Raw genomic sequence first — 20,417 nt, forward strand, 5'->3', positions numbered from 1 at the left:
ATGATTTTAATTCCCTTCATTAAAAAAAGCATAATATGCCACACCTATTTACCTACTGAGAACAGTTTAGTTACTTCTTATTTTCCTTGGCTGTTGCAGGGATGTAAATAAAGCTGAAGTATGTAGTTCTAAAATTTGCTTTAAAAGGCATTTGGCATGTGCATAACTAAAAGCTGGAAGAGGAACCAATTTTATACAATTAGACAAACTACACTACTGTTGCCCTAAAAGCTTTACAACCTGATATAATTCTCTGAAACGTATTTATCTTCTGAAAGCCCATGGATTTAAAAGTAGAGTATGGCATTTTAAGGACACTATATTCTCTTCAAGGAAACAAGTCTCGTAGTTTAAGTGTGAGCAATGAGTGGCAACAACAGTGTATACTTTTCAGTGTGATAAAATTTTTGTTTTAATAATTAATGAAGGGCTTCCCTGGTGGCGCAGTGGTTGAGAGTCCGCCTGCCGATGCAGAGGACACGGGTTCGTGCCCCGGTCCGGGAGGATCCCACATGCCGCAGAGCGGCTGGGCCCGTGAGCCATGGCCGCTGGGCCTGTGCGTCTGGAGCCTGTGCTCCGCAGCGGGAGAGGCCACAACAGTGAGAGGCCCGCGTACCGCAAAAAAAAAAAAAAAAAAAAAAAAAAAAAAATTAATGAATATATTATTAATAATCAGGACCAAAATACAAAGTTTCAATAATTTAGAGTTTTCAAAATATTAGATTTAGTGTTACTTTTGTCTTTTTCTATTTAATGCTCTCTCTTCCTCTTCCAATCAATTTCCCTTTGAAAATCAACAGAAAGAAATAAAGAAAAAATAAAGGTTGCTTCCCCAGAGACTTAAATGTTGAGAACCTGCAGTGGAAAAACAGCAGACGTTCCATAACCATGACCCAGGACTGCTTGAGAGAAGTCAGAAAGTATACATAGCATAGCCACAGCTATTTGATCTAGTGGGATTTAGAACAATCTGCAGTGACTCAAATGAGTATTTGCCTAGGACGTTGACACTCACAGAGAAATGAATTTAGGTGTATGTAAATGTCATGCACACACTAATGTGACCATGAAACTCAGAAAAAATTTAAAACCTGAGATTTTACTTAGGAAAATGGTTAATCTCATCCCTTCCTAGCTGAGGGCAGTCAATTCAGTGACTCCAGAGACAAGAACTTGGTCCTAACCAAAAGTACATCTTTCCTTCTATACCCCAGCTTCTGTAAAATTCTCCGTCTTCCTGATTTGCCTCGTTCAACCCAATTTAAAACTGAAAACAAAGCTTGAAAATAACCCTGCAAGACTTGATACCACCTTACAACTGCAGATTTCTGGATCTCCTTTCCAAGGAACAAACACTCTTTTCAGGCAGCCAACATCTCCTTACTCACCCCAAGATCAAGTTCCTCACTCCCTTTTTCAGGTGTCATCTTACCGTGCTGGCCTGTCATTCTTAGAATGGTGATGTTCATCACTCTCTCTTGACTTTGAGTGTGCTGATTTAGCTGTCTTGGGCTATGGGGAAAAAAAAGAAAAGAAAAACACACACACATACAGAAAACAGCAAACAAACAGAGAAAGATTAGATTTATTAATTATCTAAATGATATGAAACTCTCCTTTAGTAATTTCAGGTTACTTACATCCAGTTGAGCAACTTAAAATATTTTTAAATACAGCCACTCAGAGACGAAAAAATATATAATCATGAAAGTGTGTCGCAGGTTTTCAGTACAGCCAGATGAGTGGGCTAAACACACACAAACACGATCCCCCATAGAGATGCGCTTGGCCACCCATTATTAACAGAACAGCTGCACAGCAGCTGAGGAGAGCTATAACTGATCAGGACCCTATCACGCCTTCCAGGGACAGATGCCCCTCCCCCATATTCTCTGCCTTAGCTCCTCCCTGAAGTACCTAGGTAATAGTATCTGGTGCACATTTCCTGAGTGGTTTTACAGATGTGAAAACCCCCACCAAATGGAAGATGTTAACTACTTGATGACCATGAGCACACAGCCCCCAGGCCTTCTAAAAATGCTCTCCTGAAACCCACCGGGGAGTTCAGGCTTCTTGAGTACTAGCAGTCCCAGACTACTGGTAGGGGGCCTTACAGTAAACGCTGCGCTTTCCTTCCCCACAACCCGATGTCAGTAGAGTGGCTTTACTGCACATGGGTGAGCGGACCCAAGTTTGGTTCAATAACAGAACTGGCGGGACTCCCAGAGTCTGCGGAATCTAGCTTCATGCTCTTAAGCTTATTTCTGAACACCTGACTTAGGGATGGTAATTTTCAAGCTCAGAAACTAAGGCATATTCATGCCAACTTTTCCAGGAGAGAAACAATTCCAGCACCAGTTACAGAATCTAGAGATGACAGAAGTCCTGATACTGCTAGAAATGTGGTCTACCCCCTCTTCCTTTCCTGATTTGCAATCTTTAAAAATACCTACTCCCTCACAGTTAACAAAGAACCTGAGTAACTCCTGGTCAACTACTTATGGTTTAATTTACGTAACAGAAGCATTTGGGAACCCTTCTACCAAAATGAAATATGTCTGTTAGGAAAAATCATGCATTACTAAGAGAGTACAGGAGGGAGATAAATTAAATAATTAACATGCAAATAATATTTTCATCCGCTTTCAGACTCACAACTAGGTAACTGAGCAACAGGCAATAGTAGAGAGGTACTGTTATCATGCTTTCTCTGTCTTTGTTTTCCTCAAAACATGCTGAGACTCTGACAGGATCAGAGACCCAAGGGAGGATTTTGTTTGAGAGAGGGAGGGAAGGGGGGAGGGGAAGAACAGTGCTAAACATCAACCATATCATGGACACACACCCTGGCTCCATCCTTCCAGCATAGTACAAACTCCCTCCCTAAAAGCCTTTACTATATGAGTTCTCACCCCCGCTCCTTTGTTGCTTTTCCATTTTGCATTTTTCAGCCAGCTTGACCTTGTATCTGTTAGCTGTCTATAGTTTATCTTCCTCTCTACATTACACATTATTCTGGGGAAAATCTATCTTTGTCTTTCCCTGTAAGTCCGGAGTGGTCCTTTGCACACAGTAGCTAATGAGTAAGATCTGTTCAACTAAACTTGCAATCACCATATACAACAATTAGATTATAGGAGAATGAACAGCAGTCGCTGACTATTCTGTCTACTATTTCTGATTAACGAGGGGATGCTTACAGTTCAAGCTCATGCTAGAGGGTTTCATATGCAATGATTGCTGGTGATAAGAATGGCCGTCAGTCTGCCATGGGTCAAGTGATGTCAGAGGAAACAGAGACACCTGCACATGATCAAGGAGAAAAGGCAGTATACGCAAACAGGGAAAGTTGAGAGAAGAAGAGAAGGGCACTGTGGAAATTTAAGAGCAAGTGAAAACACTACATTCTCCTGTAAGGCAAGCATAGTAAACCTAAGATTGCTCATGGCCAGAGGCACCTACCTGCATCTCAGCTGGTCTTAAAATGAAGGACATGAGTTTTCCGACCTTAGCAGTAACTTTTTACATAGTTACTTTGAAGAATTCAATATGATTTTTCATGGTGAATCTGACTTTTACAAGTCAGATTCACATATGCAATACAGATAATTTGTATACCCTAAATATATTTGTGAGCTTACCCTAAAACAACGTCTCCCCATTTCAGTTCTAATTGTATTTCTAATTAAAAACAAACAGACAGACCCTACCTTCCACTCGGGGTCATGCTTTCTTTTGTCCAAAGATGATTTCTCCCGTTCCCTGGCTTTCTTGTAAGCTTTCTTTTCTTCAGCCATTAGAAGTCTAGCGATTTCCTAAACAAAGTCCAGTCAATATCATTGATTGCAAAGTTGCAGGTAGAAAATTGGGATAAATTGGGATAAAAACTGGGATACTTCCAAAGAATATCAGCTAAACAAATTAACTAACACGAACTCACCTCATCCTGAGCTACCTGAGCTGCTCTCATGTCCACCTGGGTAGCCTACGGTATAGAAAATACAAAAAAGTATAATTTAATTGGAATCTGTGTTGTCCATTTAAAAAAAAAATCTTCATAAAAATAAATTGGTATTTGAAACTAGTGGTGATTAACACCCCTGAAGATGATAATCAGTTGGTATACTTTTGTTAGCCAGAGCAGGGTCTATTTTTATCAAATTCTACAGTGGATTCTTAGAGAATTATCAGAACTCAATAAAGGAGAGACAGGGATATGGAATTCTGTTGCTAATGCTTACTCGGTGAGTACAACTGGACACGTTATTCCTATTGTCTTGATATTTCCACCCATAAAAAAGGTATCAGTTTCTTGACAGATAGAGGACTATAATGCCTATTATATAATGTCAAGATTGATTCAATTCACAAAAAACCCACTAATTCACCTAAAATTCTGTATTAAAGGTTGCTCACCAAAATTTCTTCTTCTTGCAGTTTTCTGGCAATTTCAGCATCATTCCATTCCTGATCCCTGTTGGTCACTCGTGATGGAGTAGAGACCACTTCCTTCATCCCTCTGGGCTTCATTCCTAGAAAAAGCTCAGTGCAGTAAGGCTACTGAGTGTGTTTTCTGAAAAGTGGCAAAATTTATGATAAAGAAATTTTTCTTCAGTATCTAACAGTGACAATACTGCCTCCACTCTAAAATTCAACGTAGGGTGTGCTGGAAATAATTGTTTCCCCTAGGCATGCAAGACGTGGTACAGGTAATCCACACATTTAAAACAAAGTTACCCACCCAAACCTGCTGGGTAAAAACTGCCCTCTCACATAGTTTCTCCAGCAGTAGAAAATCATACAAGGAACTGTAAGTGAGGCTTTTGCAAAACAGGAAGTGAAAAAAGATTAAGTCCCTGAAATAAAAAGAATTTAGAGAAAAGCAAGTTATTTGGAGTTTTAAAGAGACTAAACTGTCAAGGCTGGAGGAGATGAGAGGCTTTCCATCTTTTTACCTCGGCCCTGCACACCTTACTTCCGAGGGAACAGAAACAGCATCACCTGTGAGTTATGTGACAGTCCCTATTAACCAGTCAGTGGTCCTGCCAAGTGGCTTCTGCTCTTATGGCCTCCAAACCCACTTGCTTTAGAGCTTTCCTATAGCTCTGATCAGCTTAACGTTGCTAAATTTTACGCAAGATGTAACATAAGTGAAATGTCAGAGAGCACAATGACCTTAGAGTTCTATTGTTCTGAGGAGAAAGGAACATGGGGACTGGTATGGAATTTTGGCTTTTTACTTTGAAATTTTATAAGCAGCATATATTCCTTTTATAACTTTCAATTAAGTGGTAAATGCTAGTGGTTATTCTAAAATTGTGGGTATTTCCTTCTTTGTATCCTTTATAAATTACAATTATTCAAAAATGTGACTGTATTACATTCAAAAATAATAAAAAATTTTAATGCAGTGAATAAGATTAACCATCTGGAATAGCGACTTTCAGTAAATGGATTACTAAAGGGAGAAAGAAAATTTACTCCTAGTTGCCTATTTCTTTACATTAGAGGTTCTCAATCATGTCTATATATTAGAATCACTTGGAGTACTTTACATACACATGAAAATTTTTGATCCAAACCCCTGAGATTCTAATATAAGTAGCCTGGGTGAGATCTGGCCTTTGTTAGTTTATTTTAAATCTTACCAGTTGATTCTTAATTACAATTACCATTAGAACTACTAGTTTGGTGTATTATGTCCATCAAATTAACTGTACACAAATATAACTTTTATCAAAATGCCTCAGCACATGATTCACTTGCTTTAAACAAAAGAGGAAAAAGGAAAGAAAATGATACAACTAAATTCTGGGCAAATGAAGAGTTTAAATTATCTGATGAAGCCTCTTTTTGAACTTTAAACCTAGCTTTGTGGTAAATCCAAAAGCCACAGACTCATCTGCCTTTCCCCAAATAAAGACTATTAAACCTGGCTTTCTTACCTTCAGGTCTATTAGCACCTGATTACCCAGAATTACAGAATCTACTTCAACTTCACATTATCTCTAGAGCTACTGAATCTTATGCTAAGCTGGGCTGGTTTTAACGCAGATTTCTGAGTGGTCTGGGACAATCAGGAAACAGTGGTATACTCACTCCCAAGTAGATAAAACTCCTTGAGTTATGTTTAGCTTAGTCATAACTAGAAGGGAAGATTTCAGGGAAAAATAAGTAAAATTAGATAGGGAAGTTGGCATTGGGAAAAGTCAGTGGACAAAATAGGTTGCTATACCATATGCCCTCCTACAGAAATGGCCCTTCCACGAGCAACCCAAAGCCTAGCTGAGGACGACAGGGGAGATCACACTTATGCCCTGCTCTTTCAATTTTGCCATCTGGGGAAAGAAGTACAATGGAAATGTGCTCAGATTTCAAGAACTAAACTTTCTCCACTACTATGCCTCCTACTCTACACCACAAGATTAACTGAGAAAATATTTTGTTTTAATATCAATCAAAGATGCTTGGAAGGCATTCAAATGAAACAGTCAAACAAAGAGTCTTATTTGGTTTGAAAGGTGTTAAGACTGTGACCTCTTGGCAGTTAAAAAGAGAATTACACATGGGAATTCCCTGGCGGTCCACTGGTTAGGACTCCGCACTTACACTGCCAAGGGCTCGGGTTCAATCCCTGGTCAGGGAACTAAGATCCCGCAAGCCATGCGGCATGGCCAAGAAAAAAAAAGAGAGAGAGAGAGAGAATGACGTATAGATCAGTGGAACAAAACAGAGAGCCCAGAAATAAGCCCATGCATATATGTTCAATTAATTTATGGCAAAGAAGACAAGAATACACAATGGAGAAAGGACAGTCTCTTCAGTAAATAGTGCTGGGAAAACTGGACAGCCACATGCAAAAGAGTGAAATTTGACCACCAACCTATACCATACACAGAAATTAATTCAAAATGGTTTGAAGACTTGAATATAAGACCCCAAACAACAAAACTCCTAGAAGAAAACATAGGCAGTAAGCTTCTTGACACTGGTTTTGGAGATGACTTTTTGGATTTGACACCAAAAGAAAACTCAACAAAAACAAAAATAAGCAAGTGGGACTACAACAAACTAAAAAACTTCTTCACAGCAAAGGAAACCATCAACAAAATAAAAAGGCAACCTACAGAATGGGAGAAAATATTCACTAGTCACATACCTGATAAGGAGCTAACATCCAAAATATATAAAGGACTCATACAACTCAACAGCAAAAACACAATCTGATTAAAAAAATGGGCAGAGGATCTGAATAGACATTTTTCCAAAGAAGACATACAGATGGCCAACACATATGAAAAGGTGCTGAACATCACTAATCATCAGGGAAATGCAAATCAAAACCACAGTGAGGTATCACACCTCACACCGGTTAGAATAACTATTATCAAAAAGACAAGAAATAACAAGTGTTGGCAAGGATGTGAAAAAAAGGAAACCCCTGTGCACTGTTGGTGGGAATGTATATTGGTACAGCCACTATGAAAAACAGTACAAAAGTCCCTCAAAACTTTTAAAAAAGTTAGAACTATCATACAATCCAGTAATTTCACTTCTGGGAATTTATCTGAAGGAAATGAAAACACAAACTCAAAAAGATATATGCACCCTGTGCTTACTGCATTATTATTATTTACAATAGCCAAGACACGGAAACAACCTAAGTGTCCATTGATGGATGAATGGATAAAGAAAATGTTAGATACATATACACACACACACACACACACACACACACACACACACAGAGGAATATTATTCAGCCATAAAAAAGAATTAAATCTTGCCATTTATGACAACAGGGATGGACCCTGAGGGCATCATGGTAGGTGAAATAAGTCAGAAAGAGAAAGGCAAATACTGTACGATTTCACTTATATGTGGAATCTAAAACAAAACAAGAAGTCCTGAGCTCAGAGATACAAAGAATAGATTTGTGGTTGCCAGAGTGGGGGTTGGTGGGGTGGGCAAAATGGGTGATGAGAGTCATAAGATACAAACTTCCAGTTATAAAATAAATGTCATGGGGATGCAATCAATGTACAGCATGGAGACCGTAAGTACTGCATTGCATATCTGAAAGTTGCTAAGAGAATAGATCCTAAAAGTTCTCATCACAAGAAAAAAATTTGTAATTATGTATGGTGACGGATGTTAACTAGACTTATTGTGATCATTTTGCAATACATACAAATATACACTTGAAAGTAATATAATGTTATATGTCAACTATACCCCAATAAAAACAAACAGTTATATTTTGAGGTAATATCTCTCTAGGTCAAATATTTAGAGGGAAAAAGAAGAGTTTATTTGAACTCTTGATATATCTTTGGAACTTGCACGTCTCATAAGTAGAAAATTTCTACAGCCTGGAATACTAGATTTCTGGACCGACAGGACTGCCCATTAAATGCAGCATACTCCGTACCAAAGGTGAAAAGAGCTTTTGTAAGTATGTAATGAGGAACTTCAGATAGTACCGTGTAAGGCTGTCATTACAGAAAACAGAGATGCTCTAAAATGTTATTAAACATAGTTAATTCAAAGAAATTACCAAGATGGCTGCCCTCTTTTTGGAAACCCAAACATAATTTGGAAACTAGCTTTCAAAAAACCAGGTGGACCATACTTTCAAGAGTTCCACGTTTATTTCTTAATCAAATTCTTGCTTATCTTTTTCCGTTCATCATTCTCCAGTCTGAGGACACAAGAATCTCCCTCAATAAACACAAACAAAGCTTACCTTTCAAGAAATTCTGATAAAATAAAACTGTTAAAAATACTGGTACTCAAGATAAACTTATCCCAAACTATGGAATAAGGTAATCTGATGACACGTGGATCCTGATACCATTCAAGAGTATTTTGTAATAAGCCATTCTGACACTTGGGGAATATCATAGCAGCATGGTGTTTAATGGCTCTGAGAGGCTGGAAGTTGACCGGCAGAAAATTAATAAGCTGTTGTAATTTAATAGCTCAATAGAGGTGTTTACCCTCAAAGGTGGTATAGATTTACTGCCCTTTAGAAAGTTAACCAATCTTATATTTAAGTTAGCAATTTTATTCTGTGTTCCATTTTCAACCAATTATAAAACCATGTCCTGGGCTTCCCTGGTGGCACAGTGGTTGAGAGTCTGCCTGCCAATGCAGGGGACGCGGGTTCGTGCCCCGATCCGGGAAGATCCCACATGCCGCGGAGCGGCTGGGCCCGTGAGCCATGGCCGCTGAGCCTGGGTGTCCGGAGCCTGTGCTCTGAAACAGGAGAGGCCACAACAGTGAGAGGCCCGCGTATCGCAAAAAAACCCAAAACAAAACAAAACAAAAAACCACGTCCTGCAGATCAATGCTCTTAGAACTAGCTCTTTGCTGTCCTGCTAGTTTCTTCATTATTAAGTTAAATAAAACTTTGGCTTATGCTAACAACTTTAAGAACTGTGCTTTCACAACAGCCACCAGTAATAGACACCAGTATCTAATAATTATATTTTAATGTATCTTCTGACCTATTCTGGGTAGGTGGGGGGGAAGGGCATCGCAAATTCAGACGCCTACAGGGCCCACGTCGGTAAAGTTTGCAAAGTAAGTTGAATATAAAATGACAGACGCTAGCAGCTATGTTGTAGCCATTTTAGTAGCTGCCTAGTCACACTGTTTTTAAACTCTTATGCTATTAAAATAAAACAGACAAAACATTTGCCTATAACTCCAGTACTAGGGCCTGTGAGTCAGTGTTTGTTTCATATTAGTTCCACCCTTTCTAAGCCTGTTTAAGATACCCTCAAGTGTACTGAAAGCCATAAAGATTTAACCAGCCCTCAGAGCACACTTAGGAGGTTGGAGTCACAGAATCAGAAATGTAGAGGTCGATGTAATCACCATTCCTCCCCGGTATCTTTTGGACTCCAACATGTCTTTCTAAATCTGGATCCAGTGTAACTTACTCATAAAGCCTACTCCACGTAGATTTTATCACTTCCTCCTCTACTGCCCCACAGCTCTTTGTTAAAAGTATATCAAATTTGCAATTGTTTGTCTACATATCCATCTTTTTGGCTTGACTCATGAAACTTCTGAGGCTCAGATCCAAGCATCCATCCCCAAACATAAAGCCTGAGGCAAGAATATTTGTGGCAGACACTCATTTGGCTTGCTGAACTGAATTTTCATTTTCTTTATCACCAAGTCCTTTAAAAACTTAAGGACTAACATGATAGGAAGAGATAACATGAAAGGAGGAACCAAAAGGATCAACCTGAACCTGCAATCTAGAAACTACTTTCCAGACCAGAAGTAGAGGTTGGCTGGGCAACAGTAATGGAAGTTAAGTAAGAACAGTCATCTCCTTGGTACTTTTTTCCCCAATAATCCTCGCATCTCTGGAAAACTTCCATGAGAGCAAAACAGAACTAGGGAGATGAGTATGGTCTAATTAAAACACCAGACAGTGCAGTACTATGACTTGCAGTGGTACAGCCACACGGAAAACATCACAGTGGCAGTTTCCAGACAAGAAGAGAGAGAACCATTACTATGTCAGTGACAGACTTCAGAGTTAGGCCTCATGGATGCCAGAAATTTGAGGTTTAACACTAATGTTCACCTCGTTCTTATATAAGTACCAAGAACTCACCTCATATTGGCACTTCAGAACACCAACTGTAGAGTTAGAGTTGAAGATGGTTAAAGCACAGGAAGGAACTCAAGGCGATTGTTTTCAAACTTTAAGTACATGAGAATCACCTCCTGGTCTAAAACAAACCCGAATTGCCATGTTGCACTCCAGAGATGATAACATATGTAAGACCCAGACATCTGAATTTTTAGGAAATAGCCCAGCTGATTCTGATGAAAACAAACTTGAAGCTCACTATTTGAAAAACGCTACCTTAAGAGATTGCCTCTCCCATCTCTCACTTTAGAGCCGGGAAAGAGGAGGTCAAGAAAATCCAGTACTTCCAGCCCCGCAGGTCTTCTAGTTAGGCAAATACTATGAAGGTGGTGTTCCTAAACCTTCTGGGTTCACTGAATCAAAACCAGAAACTCAAGAGCATTGCTTTGGTATCAGAATCTCTGATATATGGTCTTGGCAAATTAAAAATTGTATCTGGGATGGGTACCTCCACTGCAACCTGGAGCTGGAAGAATGTTGTAAGGAATGAGTGTATTCTCTTAGAAGGCAGAGATTTGAGATTAAGTGAATACCTTTTTGTAATATTTGGCTCCAGGATTTATTTCCAAGCCAGGAGCACAAGCCAGAGAGAAAGGACAGGTTGTTTACGATGCTTATTAAATACAGTTGTTTGTGTGTATATACATGATACCAGAACTTCCAACGAGGCTGCCCTTTATTACCTGCATCATGGAGTTGGTGCCGCGCCTCACTCTCTGAGATGGGAGGAGCCCTGGGCCTGTGCTTCCTCTCTCTGTGCTCACCTTGCCCATGGTTGCTTCTATATACAGCTTCCTTGCAGTGAAGCCCCGCTTTCTGTGAGGCCTTGGGAGAAAGCTGGTCTTGGTGCCTGGACTGTCTTTCCCAATTCCGAGTTCGATGTCTATGGTTAGCCTCCCAGTCTTCCGATTCAGTGCTCAGAAACACCTCACCACTGATCTTGGGGAGAGGAGGTCTTCGGAGCCTCTCATGACCAGATCGTTTCCTTTCAGGCTGCTCAGTGTTAATTCGGGGATCGTCCCTCGTTTTACCCAAGCTAGAGGACGAAAGAGGTTTCTCTGATGAATGATGCTCCTCCAGTTCTTCCAAGTTCTCCTGTGGAGGTTTTGATTTCTCCTTTCTCTGCTTCACAGTCTTTTCCTCACTTTGGAGTCTATAAGACTTTGGGAAGCCAGAACCCAACTCCCTTGCCCTCCTTGACCGTGGCTGGTCTGAGCGGAGGTGGAGGAATGTGAAAAATAGAAATGCAAGTTAACTTCATGAGTGTGAACTCACTACAGGACAGAGACAGGGCCCAAGTTTAACATATTTTAAAATGAAGAGGATTACGTTTTCAATTTAACAAACTGAAACGAAGGGATGAGCATTTGCTGGAATGGTCCATGCGTACATGAAGGATTCTGGGTACATAGCCAGAAAGGTAGAAAACTAAAATGAAAGTAAGTGAAAAAAAGTAAATCTGAAAGAAGAGCTTGATCATGATTAGCGAAGAGTTAACACATACTTTAATATTTGCCAATAACACAAATTCTAGTCATTAAATGTTTAATTCTATTTATAAAACCAATTTGGAACTAGTATATGGGGGAAAAGTGAGAGCTGAAGGAGTCTTATAAAACAGAAAAAGAATTAAGCTTTGTGATTCCAGTCAGAGACTTTCAAATATTCTTATTGGAAATAACAATAAATCTAGGTCAGAATATTGCTAATTTCTACTTAGTCCACTAGAGTGATGAGCCACAGATTTTTGTATTCCTCTGTCCTTTCCGCATAGGTGGCCAAAGCCAACAATCCCAGCCATGTTACGGTTCAGTGTGGAAGAAGAGGGAGTAAAGGAGAATTTTAAGTGAGTAAATGACCGTATTATCTTTGGATAACTCTGTTCCTAATCTTACTTGAAATTTTTCAGAGGAAAAAAATTAAAAAGAGGTGCCATAACAGAATACATAAAAAAAAAGTCACTTCCTAAATACATTTCAAAAAACTTTATGATATTGTTTTCTGGGTATAAAAATACAATATGTGCTAAATATACAAGTCCCTAAGTTTAACACAAACTGCAGAAACAGCACACAGATGGGTGCTTTTTTGTCAGGTCTCATTTAAGAACAAGCAAACTGTGAAAACAAAGGAAGTAAATTAACAATGCACATTGCAAGAGCGTATTTATTTTAACATTTTCTAAGACTTTTACTTTAACTGGGAAGTAACAAAAAGAAATCCTAATTCTGTGGAAAATTGCTAAGATAGCCAAGATTCCCTATTGGAATTAGTCACTCGCTGAACTGCTTTTGAAACAGCTACCGTAATTGGGTGGGATGTAGAAAAAATAAACGACCATAAACTTCCTTAGTTATTACGGGTTTTGTTTGCTTGTCTTGGGTTTTTTGTTTTTGCTAAAGTGTGTTATTGTTATCTAATGAAGGAACAGAGGTGGGGAGGTGTGTTATATGTATCTCTTATGCCATAAGCTTCCACTAAAAACTCCAAATTGTTTCCTCTTGAGCTTTCCAGAAGAAAAGAACATTTGCCTCAGAGATGACATCTAAATTAAAATCTGTCTTCCAAAAAGTCTGTAGAGGTATTTATCTTCATAATGTATGGAAAACTTATTTTTTACATAAGCAGAAGTGAAACAGAACAATTGTTCTCTGTAATAAAATAAAGTATCTACTCTTTTAGCCAAACTGTTATTTTAGGAGTATCTTGACAGCTGAGAAAGAATCACTTCACTACTGCTGTGAATTAACATAATACTGACCAGCTACATAAATGATGACCCCAACTAGGAGACAATGGTTTAGTGTTAATACCTATGTTCCCACAGAAAACTGCAGAAGTGAAGTCTGCCTTTAAGCCCAAAAAGAGACAAGAAAGGTTTTGTTTTCAACATGGATTTGTCAAGTTATGACTGTTTTGTTTTTTATTTTTACTTCTTTCTAAAAAGTTAACAAATATTAGTAGTTTTACTGTAGGGAAGTGTGTTGCAAGAATTAGAACAGAGCTGTCACTATGTTTCCACAGAGTTGACAGGAAAAAATATTTATTGTGATCACTTGTGATATCTTTAAACCTGGGAAAGAAAAAAAAAAAAAGAGAGGGGGTGGAGGAATCTGTTTGAATCCTTTAAAACCCAGTTCAGTTAAGGACTGAGACTTTTATGTTTCTTGAGACCAAGTTATTTGGCAAATATAATTAACTTCCTTATAGCCAATACATACATACATACATATACATGTATATACATATACATATATATACACCCACACATATGTTTGCATATATATATATATATATGCATATATATATGCAAACATTTGATTTGTGTGCTTCCATGTTTGTCTTTCAAAATAAAATGATTTTTGTTTAAATAGACAAAATACTATGTAGTACACACATTACATTAATATATGTATAAATAATAGTACTTTAGAGTTCGTAAGTCTTCAGAAAAATTATGTTGTTTAATCTTCTCAACATCCATGCGAAGGATTTATTTTTACAATCTCCATTTTAGAGATGAGAAAAAGGCTTAGAGTGATTCCAGTAGATAACTTCCTTAACATTACAATTTTTCTAAGGAATGGATGAAACGTGAATCAAGGTCTAATGACTCCAAAGACCATGACTTAAAGTCTCTGATATGCTTGCAATACAGGTAAGTGGCTTTGAAAAAAAAACATGGATTCATAAATGAATAAGATATACCATTTCAATCAATATAAATCTGACAGATGTTTTGGATAATTTCAGATTTGTAGAAAATCTATAAATGATTATTCTTAAAAGATTAATTTATTAAAGTTTAAGTAAAATGAAAGCTAAAACAACCACTTCTGTAATGATTTGCTGTGATTGTTATAAGACAGACAAAAATCATATTGCGCGCAAAGAAGTACAATTAAAGAATATCCCTTATGTGTTGGGAAAGGACCACTGCAAAGAACGTAAGGCTGCTTTGTAAATATGAGCTGGACTGCAATATGGTTTCTGTGGAACTCAACTTAGTCTAACTCAAAGGCATATAAATGAAGATCACGTGCTCAGCGATATATCGTCTCCCAACAACAACACAACTGAAGAGAAATTCCAACAGTACTTTACAGGCACATGCTCAGAAGGTCATTGTTTTCTCTTACCAATCCCCCTCAACTCCAAAAAAGTAGCATATATGCCATTCTCCATAACTTTACAAAAGCAGTTAAATAGAGATTTGTAAAAATTTTAGGTGTCCCTGAAAATCCATGGAATTCTTAACATAGTCTAGAGAGATGAAACAGTATGTAAGCAGTCTGGTCAAAACCACCAGGCTTGAGTCCCAATTCAAGTTAGTATAAGGTTTTAATAGAGGAATGCTAAAATTAGTACTTTAGTGTACTTAATTTCCTCACCACCCTAATGTTTTACGCCAGACCACAATTCTAAGATTTTAATTAAAGCTGACGAGTAACTCTTTACCTTCTGACCTCTAGTACAGAAAAATACGGCAATAATTTTTCTTTTTAAATGATGTACCACATTTGATTAGAAAGACCAGCATAAGGAAAATGGCTATCAACAAAGAGCTGAGCATTTTACATATGGAAGAACAACACACCAAGCAATAAGTAGAGAATCAACCTGCTTACTGATTGTGTTATAGAGCTGAGCTCTACTGATTAGGATAGATTTAGAACACTGTGACTGCAAGACTCAAACTATAATAATCCTATCACCTACATATATGTATCTTTCATTCTACTCATCAAAGACAAATACCTACTTACCTTTTACAATGAAATTATAGAAAAGCAATTGACAATTAATTTTCAAGGGACTTGGGGATTACTGACCTTAAAATCTTTACTCTCTAGAAGCTGCTTTTAGATTTTATTTAGCTGGTATCCTAAGTATAGTCTCCAAGCTGAACTACAATAAATACAGACACTAAAAACCATAGGAAATGTCTTTCCTTTGACAGATCTTTAAAAAGGACTGAACAATATTTTTCAATATTCGTTTCCCAACACACTTTTAAGATAAAGATTCACCACCACCACAAGTGCCACCACCACACCATCACCACCACCACCACTGCAAAAGCAAGCACTAGAGAAGGGATCTCTCTATCTCAGAAATTTTTCTATATGGTAATCAAATAGCAAAGAAAGCATCAAGAGCAAAAAAGGAACAGAGAATCTTAAAATTCAATTTTGTCATCAGCAGGTTAACCCATTGGCCTAGGTTTAAAAGATACGAAGCATGGAAAAAAAGCTTTGGTATCCAGTAACTGATAAATGCTGTACCTCCTTTATTATTTGTGCCACTTTGCTGCTTCAAACAGTACTGTCCAGATTTCCTTGAGAAAGATCAAGCCCAGAGACTCATATGCCACTTTTCCACACCCCAGTTTATGTGCTTAGAATGTAATACAACATTCCAAGTAGCAATAGTGCAAAAGAATGCAAGCCAAATTTTGCTAAACTATATTCAAGTTTTAACAGCCATAAAAATGGCTCTGGTCATCCAACTAAAGAACAGATGAATTTATTAGATAAGATAAAATTCCACCACAAATCTAAAGGGGCCCTAGGGTCACTTTACAGACAAATTTAAAGGGGTGTCTTGCAACTGAGTCTAAGGATAGAGTAGGTCATGATGCAAAAACTTACCTCCATCTTCATAAGAGTAACTACCACCATAAGCATTGGCTCCAGGGGACTCTGGAAAGTGTTTTTTTCGCTTTTTCTCTTCCTGTAACTCTTTTTCTTGCAAGAGTCGAGCTATGTCCTGCAAATACAAAGAGAAGGGAAATAAACATTACCAGAGAATGAACAAACTCCATACAGTGACCCTACAGGTCAATGGTTTGACATTCCACTGCCAGGCTTTTGTGGCTCTGCCTCCAGCTAGGCTCTCTAGACTTCCTGATATTAAGCTCCTTCTGTCCAAATGCCACAGATGACTGCTCAATAGGGAGGGCACAAGATCCAGATGAGAGGGAAAGGTTTTTTTTAATTGAATTTAAATCTAACGTAACTTGAAGACATTCAAATGTAATGTTCCTAAAGGTGGTTATAGAACAGAATGTTTTAAATACATATTTATGGGCCCTTTTTCCAAGATGATGATTCACTAAGTCTGAATGAGGAAGAGTACCATAATCTATAAACTTTTATAAACTGTATTTACAATGTAATTTGAAAACTTTTTTAAAAGAATTTTTCAGTTGGTTCTCATTTAGCTTTGCATTAGAGGACCACCGTCTTAACTAATAAAAAAGAGAAAACAGTCTTCCTCCTGTCTCCCCTCTGCTCTATCTCCAGGCAAGTTTTTAGCAGTTACTGAGTGATGAGTAATAACATTCTGACTGCGTCCCCTAAACGATTACCGTCTCCCATGAAGACAAAGGTATATACAAATAGCTGCAATACAACTGAATTATAAATGCCTCAAAAAAGAGGGTAAAATGTCTATGGGAGCACAAAAGAGGGAATATTATTTCTACTCAAACGGATTAGTTCAAGGCTTTGCATTAATGTTAGGTTTTGAACAAAGCACTGGATTCCAACGGGTAAGGGAAGAACAGAGAACAGCATCAGCAAAGTTATAAATATTTTACTGGGCATCAACCTAGGGAACAACCAATAGTCCAATTAGAACACTGGATGTGGGGTGTTACAGAGAAAGGTGAGGCTAAAAAACCAGGCAGAAGCTGGATCACAGGCGCCCCTTACAGACAATCCTAAGAAGTCTGGCGTCTGTAATGTAAGGGATGAGGGGTTCCTAAAGGTTTTGAGCTAGAAAGTGACAGTGTTCTGAATTTGAAGATTATTTCTATGAAAGGCCCAATAAAATAGCACATAAACTTTATTCATGTACACTTTTTTGGAAAAAAGATCCCTAGCCATTATCAGATTCTTAAAGATCTTACAAATATGGCAACAGTACTCACCGATGCAAATGGTAATAATAGCCATAGGTAGTTTGAGGGGCTAACTTCTTTATATTTACAATGAGGAATATAAGATGTGCTCAGATGTAAATGGTGCAAATTTTGAGGCAAGAATTAATCACTATTCTTCTTTTTGCAATTTTCTGAATAAGCCAATGTGAAGAATATACTAAGACTGCAAGGCAAATAAAATTCATCTGAATGACTCAATTTCTCTTATATCAATGTAGCAGTAAGTTGGATCCTGAGGCTAGGTAAATTAGCAAACGTTATCCATATACTTGGCTTTTAATGCTCACAAAATAGCCTTACAAACCTGACTTTATGTTAAGTACATGCCTAAATTCAAACTTATAAATATACTATTAACATATATCCTTTAACTGATTTCTATGCTGGAAACTTCTCATAAGTCTGTAAAATATATACATAGATATTTGATAAGTAATCCATGCAAAAGCACTCACAAAATACTGCAGCTCAGAATGAAAGGTAAAGAACACAGTCCCACTTAAAACACAAGTATAATTTTCATGCAAAGAGATCTGAATTTCTAATACTCTGATGGAAAAAAATCCCCTAAACCTAAGGAATATGATGATTTTCTTTTTCTCTTCCAGTTCAAGTCAGAGATGCTTTAGAGACACGGGGACAGAAACATTAACTACTAAAATGGATTTCTTTGGGCCTGAATTCTTTATCTGTAAAATAGAGTCTGAACTACTCAACCTTAAAGTCAAATGTCTTAAAAAAAAAAAAAAAAAAAAGTCAAATGTCTTGACACCCTAATGCACCATTGTAATAAATCTGAGAGTGTTACCAGGTACCAGCCCCTGTGCCAGATTCATTCTGTTTGATGTCTTGCAAAGCAATATACCAGTCAGTTAGGAAAAGAGAGAGGTGTGACAAGATAATTTATTCTCCCCAAAGTAATACCTGTTACAGAATTTCCCAAATCCCTATTTATTTTACTGCACAAGTAGGAAGAAAATGTAAACACTTCCCTGAGTTGTCACGTTTACTAAGCACCCAACACTCATTTTCCTAAGTGGTTTGTTTTACTGGAAACAAAAAGTTTCCCTTGATATAACTGAATAACAATATAAAGGAAAATTACCAGGTCCAACTGCCAGTAGAAATTATTAAACTCTACTCCAGGGACTTTATAATTGCTTTGCTGCTACTGAATTTGGTCCTAATTAATACATAGTAATAAGCCTTCTCAATGTGAAGAGCCAAAGTTGAACCGAAGAGAAACAAAGGTGATGCCTCTTTTGTACAATGCATTAGCTAGTCCAAAGGAGGGCTTTTAACCGAGTAGAATCATAATAATCATAATGTGTCATGCACCTTAGCACCCAAACCCTTTGCTCTTTTAACCTCTCAGCTCTTTTCTGAGTAAGCTTCTTCTGTCTGAGAAGAACAGCTAGCTAGACTTGAGGAGTGAAAGGAAAATTGCTGCTATGTTATAAACCGTGGTTTAGCCCAAGTCAGTTTTCTTCCCTGCTCTCCAACATTACTGCACAATGGGTTTAGTTAGGCGATTTCAATATAAAAAATTTCCCCTGAAACAAGCTAAAGATGGCAATTATTAGTCACAATGCTTGGATGCAGCGTAGTCACCCTTGACATAAACAACCTCCTTAGTCTTCAGCTTCCTTCCTGTTAAAGGTTGGTCTAGAACAGCATTTCTCAAGCTCTGTTTCTGAGAACACTGGTATCAAAAGTTTCTCCAAATAAACCAGAAAGCATTCAATAGAAAACATGTATTATATCCAACTCTTTAAACACATTAGCTCATTTTAACACTTTAATAAAAAAAAAGTAACCTGTTATCTTCCTGTAACCCAGGAATTTCCAAATTTATTTTGTGACAGATGCCTTTTTGTTACATAAAAAAATATAAACCTTATGAAACTAGTGTTCAATAAAACATAGCTTGGGGAAAAAAATCTAAAAGAACTCATAAGCTCTTTTGAAGTCACATTCAATTATTTTTTAATTAATCAGGTAGACTTACTTTGGGTTAATATGTAGAAACAACTCTGTTGCATACAAGACTTTCTAGTAAATACATTTATCGAAACAACACTCAACTCTGGAAAACTGGAAGCTGTGAGCATAAGCAAGGGCACAGGTAAGGATCCCTGGAACGCTAGAGGAAAGTTATTTTAAGAAAAACATAGATTTACTGATTCCCTTCAATGGGCCAAACATTCTGCTAGAGACCTCCTATAGGGAAACAAGATATGTGGTCAATATCGTTAATGTTCTTATCTATTAAGTGCTAGAAGAAAAGTGATTAATTAACCTAATGTAAGACACGCAAAGATGAGCGCTCTAAGAGAAGCATTCATACAATCAAGGTGCAATGGAACCCAGAGGAACCCCATGCATCTTTCTCAAGTAGAAGACAAATTACTGAACTGTGGTGCTGGATCCCTTAGGGTATTTTTATGGTTTATATGATTTTATATCAGGGTTACTTCCCCCTTAAAGTTTTCACCTCTATCATACAATAGTACTGGGATTCAAAATGAGAAAATCTTGGGTATAAAGACAAGCTAAAGGAGATCTGAAAATGTGATTGTCAAATGACTGTCAGAAGAACAAAAAAAAGGAAGCCGTTCCATTAGATTGCTAAATTTCTTTTATTAACTAGCAATTAATATATTAACATCTAACTCAGTAGGGAACTCAAAGCAGGAATAATCCCAAAAGGGTTACTCTATAAGACCAGAAAAAGAGGGTAACACCAATTCCGTTGCTATAAAAACATCAGTATAACTAGGATAAAAAGAGAGAAGA

General features: G+C 37.6%; 1 protein-coding gene across 5 annotated transcripts in view; it reads right to left on the reverse strand.

Moving 5' to 3' along the window:
- Positions 1 to 20,417, reverse strand: part of CCDC50 (coiled-coil domain containing 50) — a 231,292-nt gene that overhangs the window by 176,455 nt on the left and 34,420 nt on the right. For 3 of the 5 annotated variants that reach the window (XM_082840456.1, XM_082840454.1, XM_082840458.1), the window contains exons 5-10: positions 16,327 to 16,444; positions 11,359 to 11,886; positions 4,417 to 4,532; positions 3,941 to 3,985; positions 3,711 to 3,815; positions 1,433 to 1,512 (exon numbers count right to left, since the gene is read on the reverse strand). In XM_082840456.1, coding sequence (XP_082696582.1) covers positions 1,433 to 1,512; positions 3,711 to 3,815; positions 3,941 to 3,985; positions 4,417 to 4,532; positions 11,359 to 11,886; positions 16,327 to 16,444 — 992 coding nt within the window. The remainder of the gene's footprint in view (positions 1 to 1,432; positions 1,513 to 3,710; positions 3,816 to 3,940; positions 3,986 to 4,416; positions 4,533 to 11,358; positions 11,887 to 16,326; positions 16,445 to 20,417) is intronic. The other 2 variants (XM_082840455.1, XM_082840457.1) reach the window with 2 other exon arrangements.

This window comes from Leucopleurus acutus (assembly GCF_964270905.1).
Source record: "Leucopleurus acutus genome assembly, chromosome: 5".
In the NCBI taxonomy this organism is placed as follows: domain Eukaryota; kingdom Metazoa; phylum Chordata; class Mammalia; order Artiodactyla; family Delphinidae; genus Leucopleurus; species Leucopleurus acutus.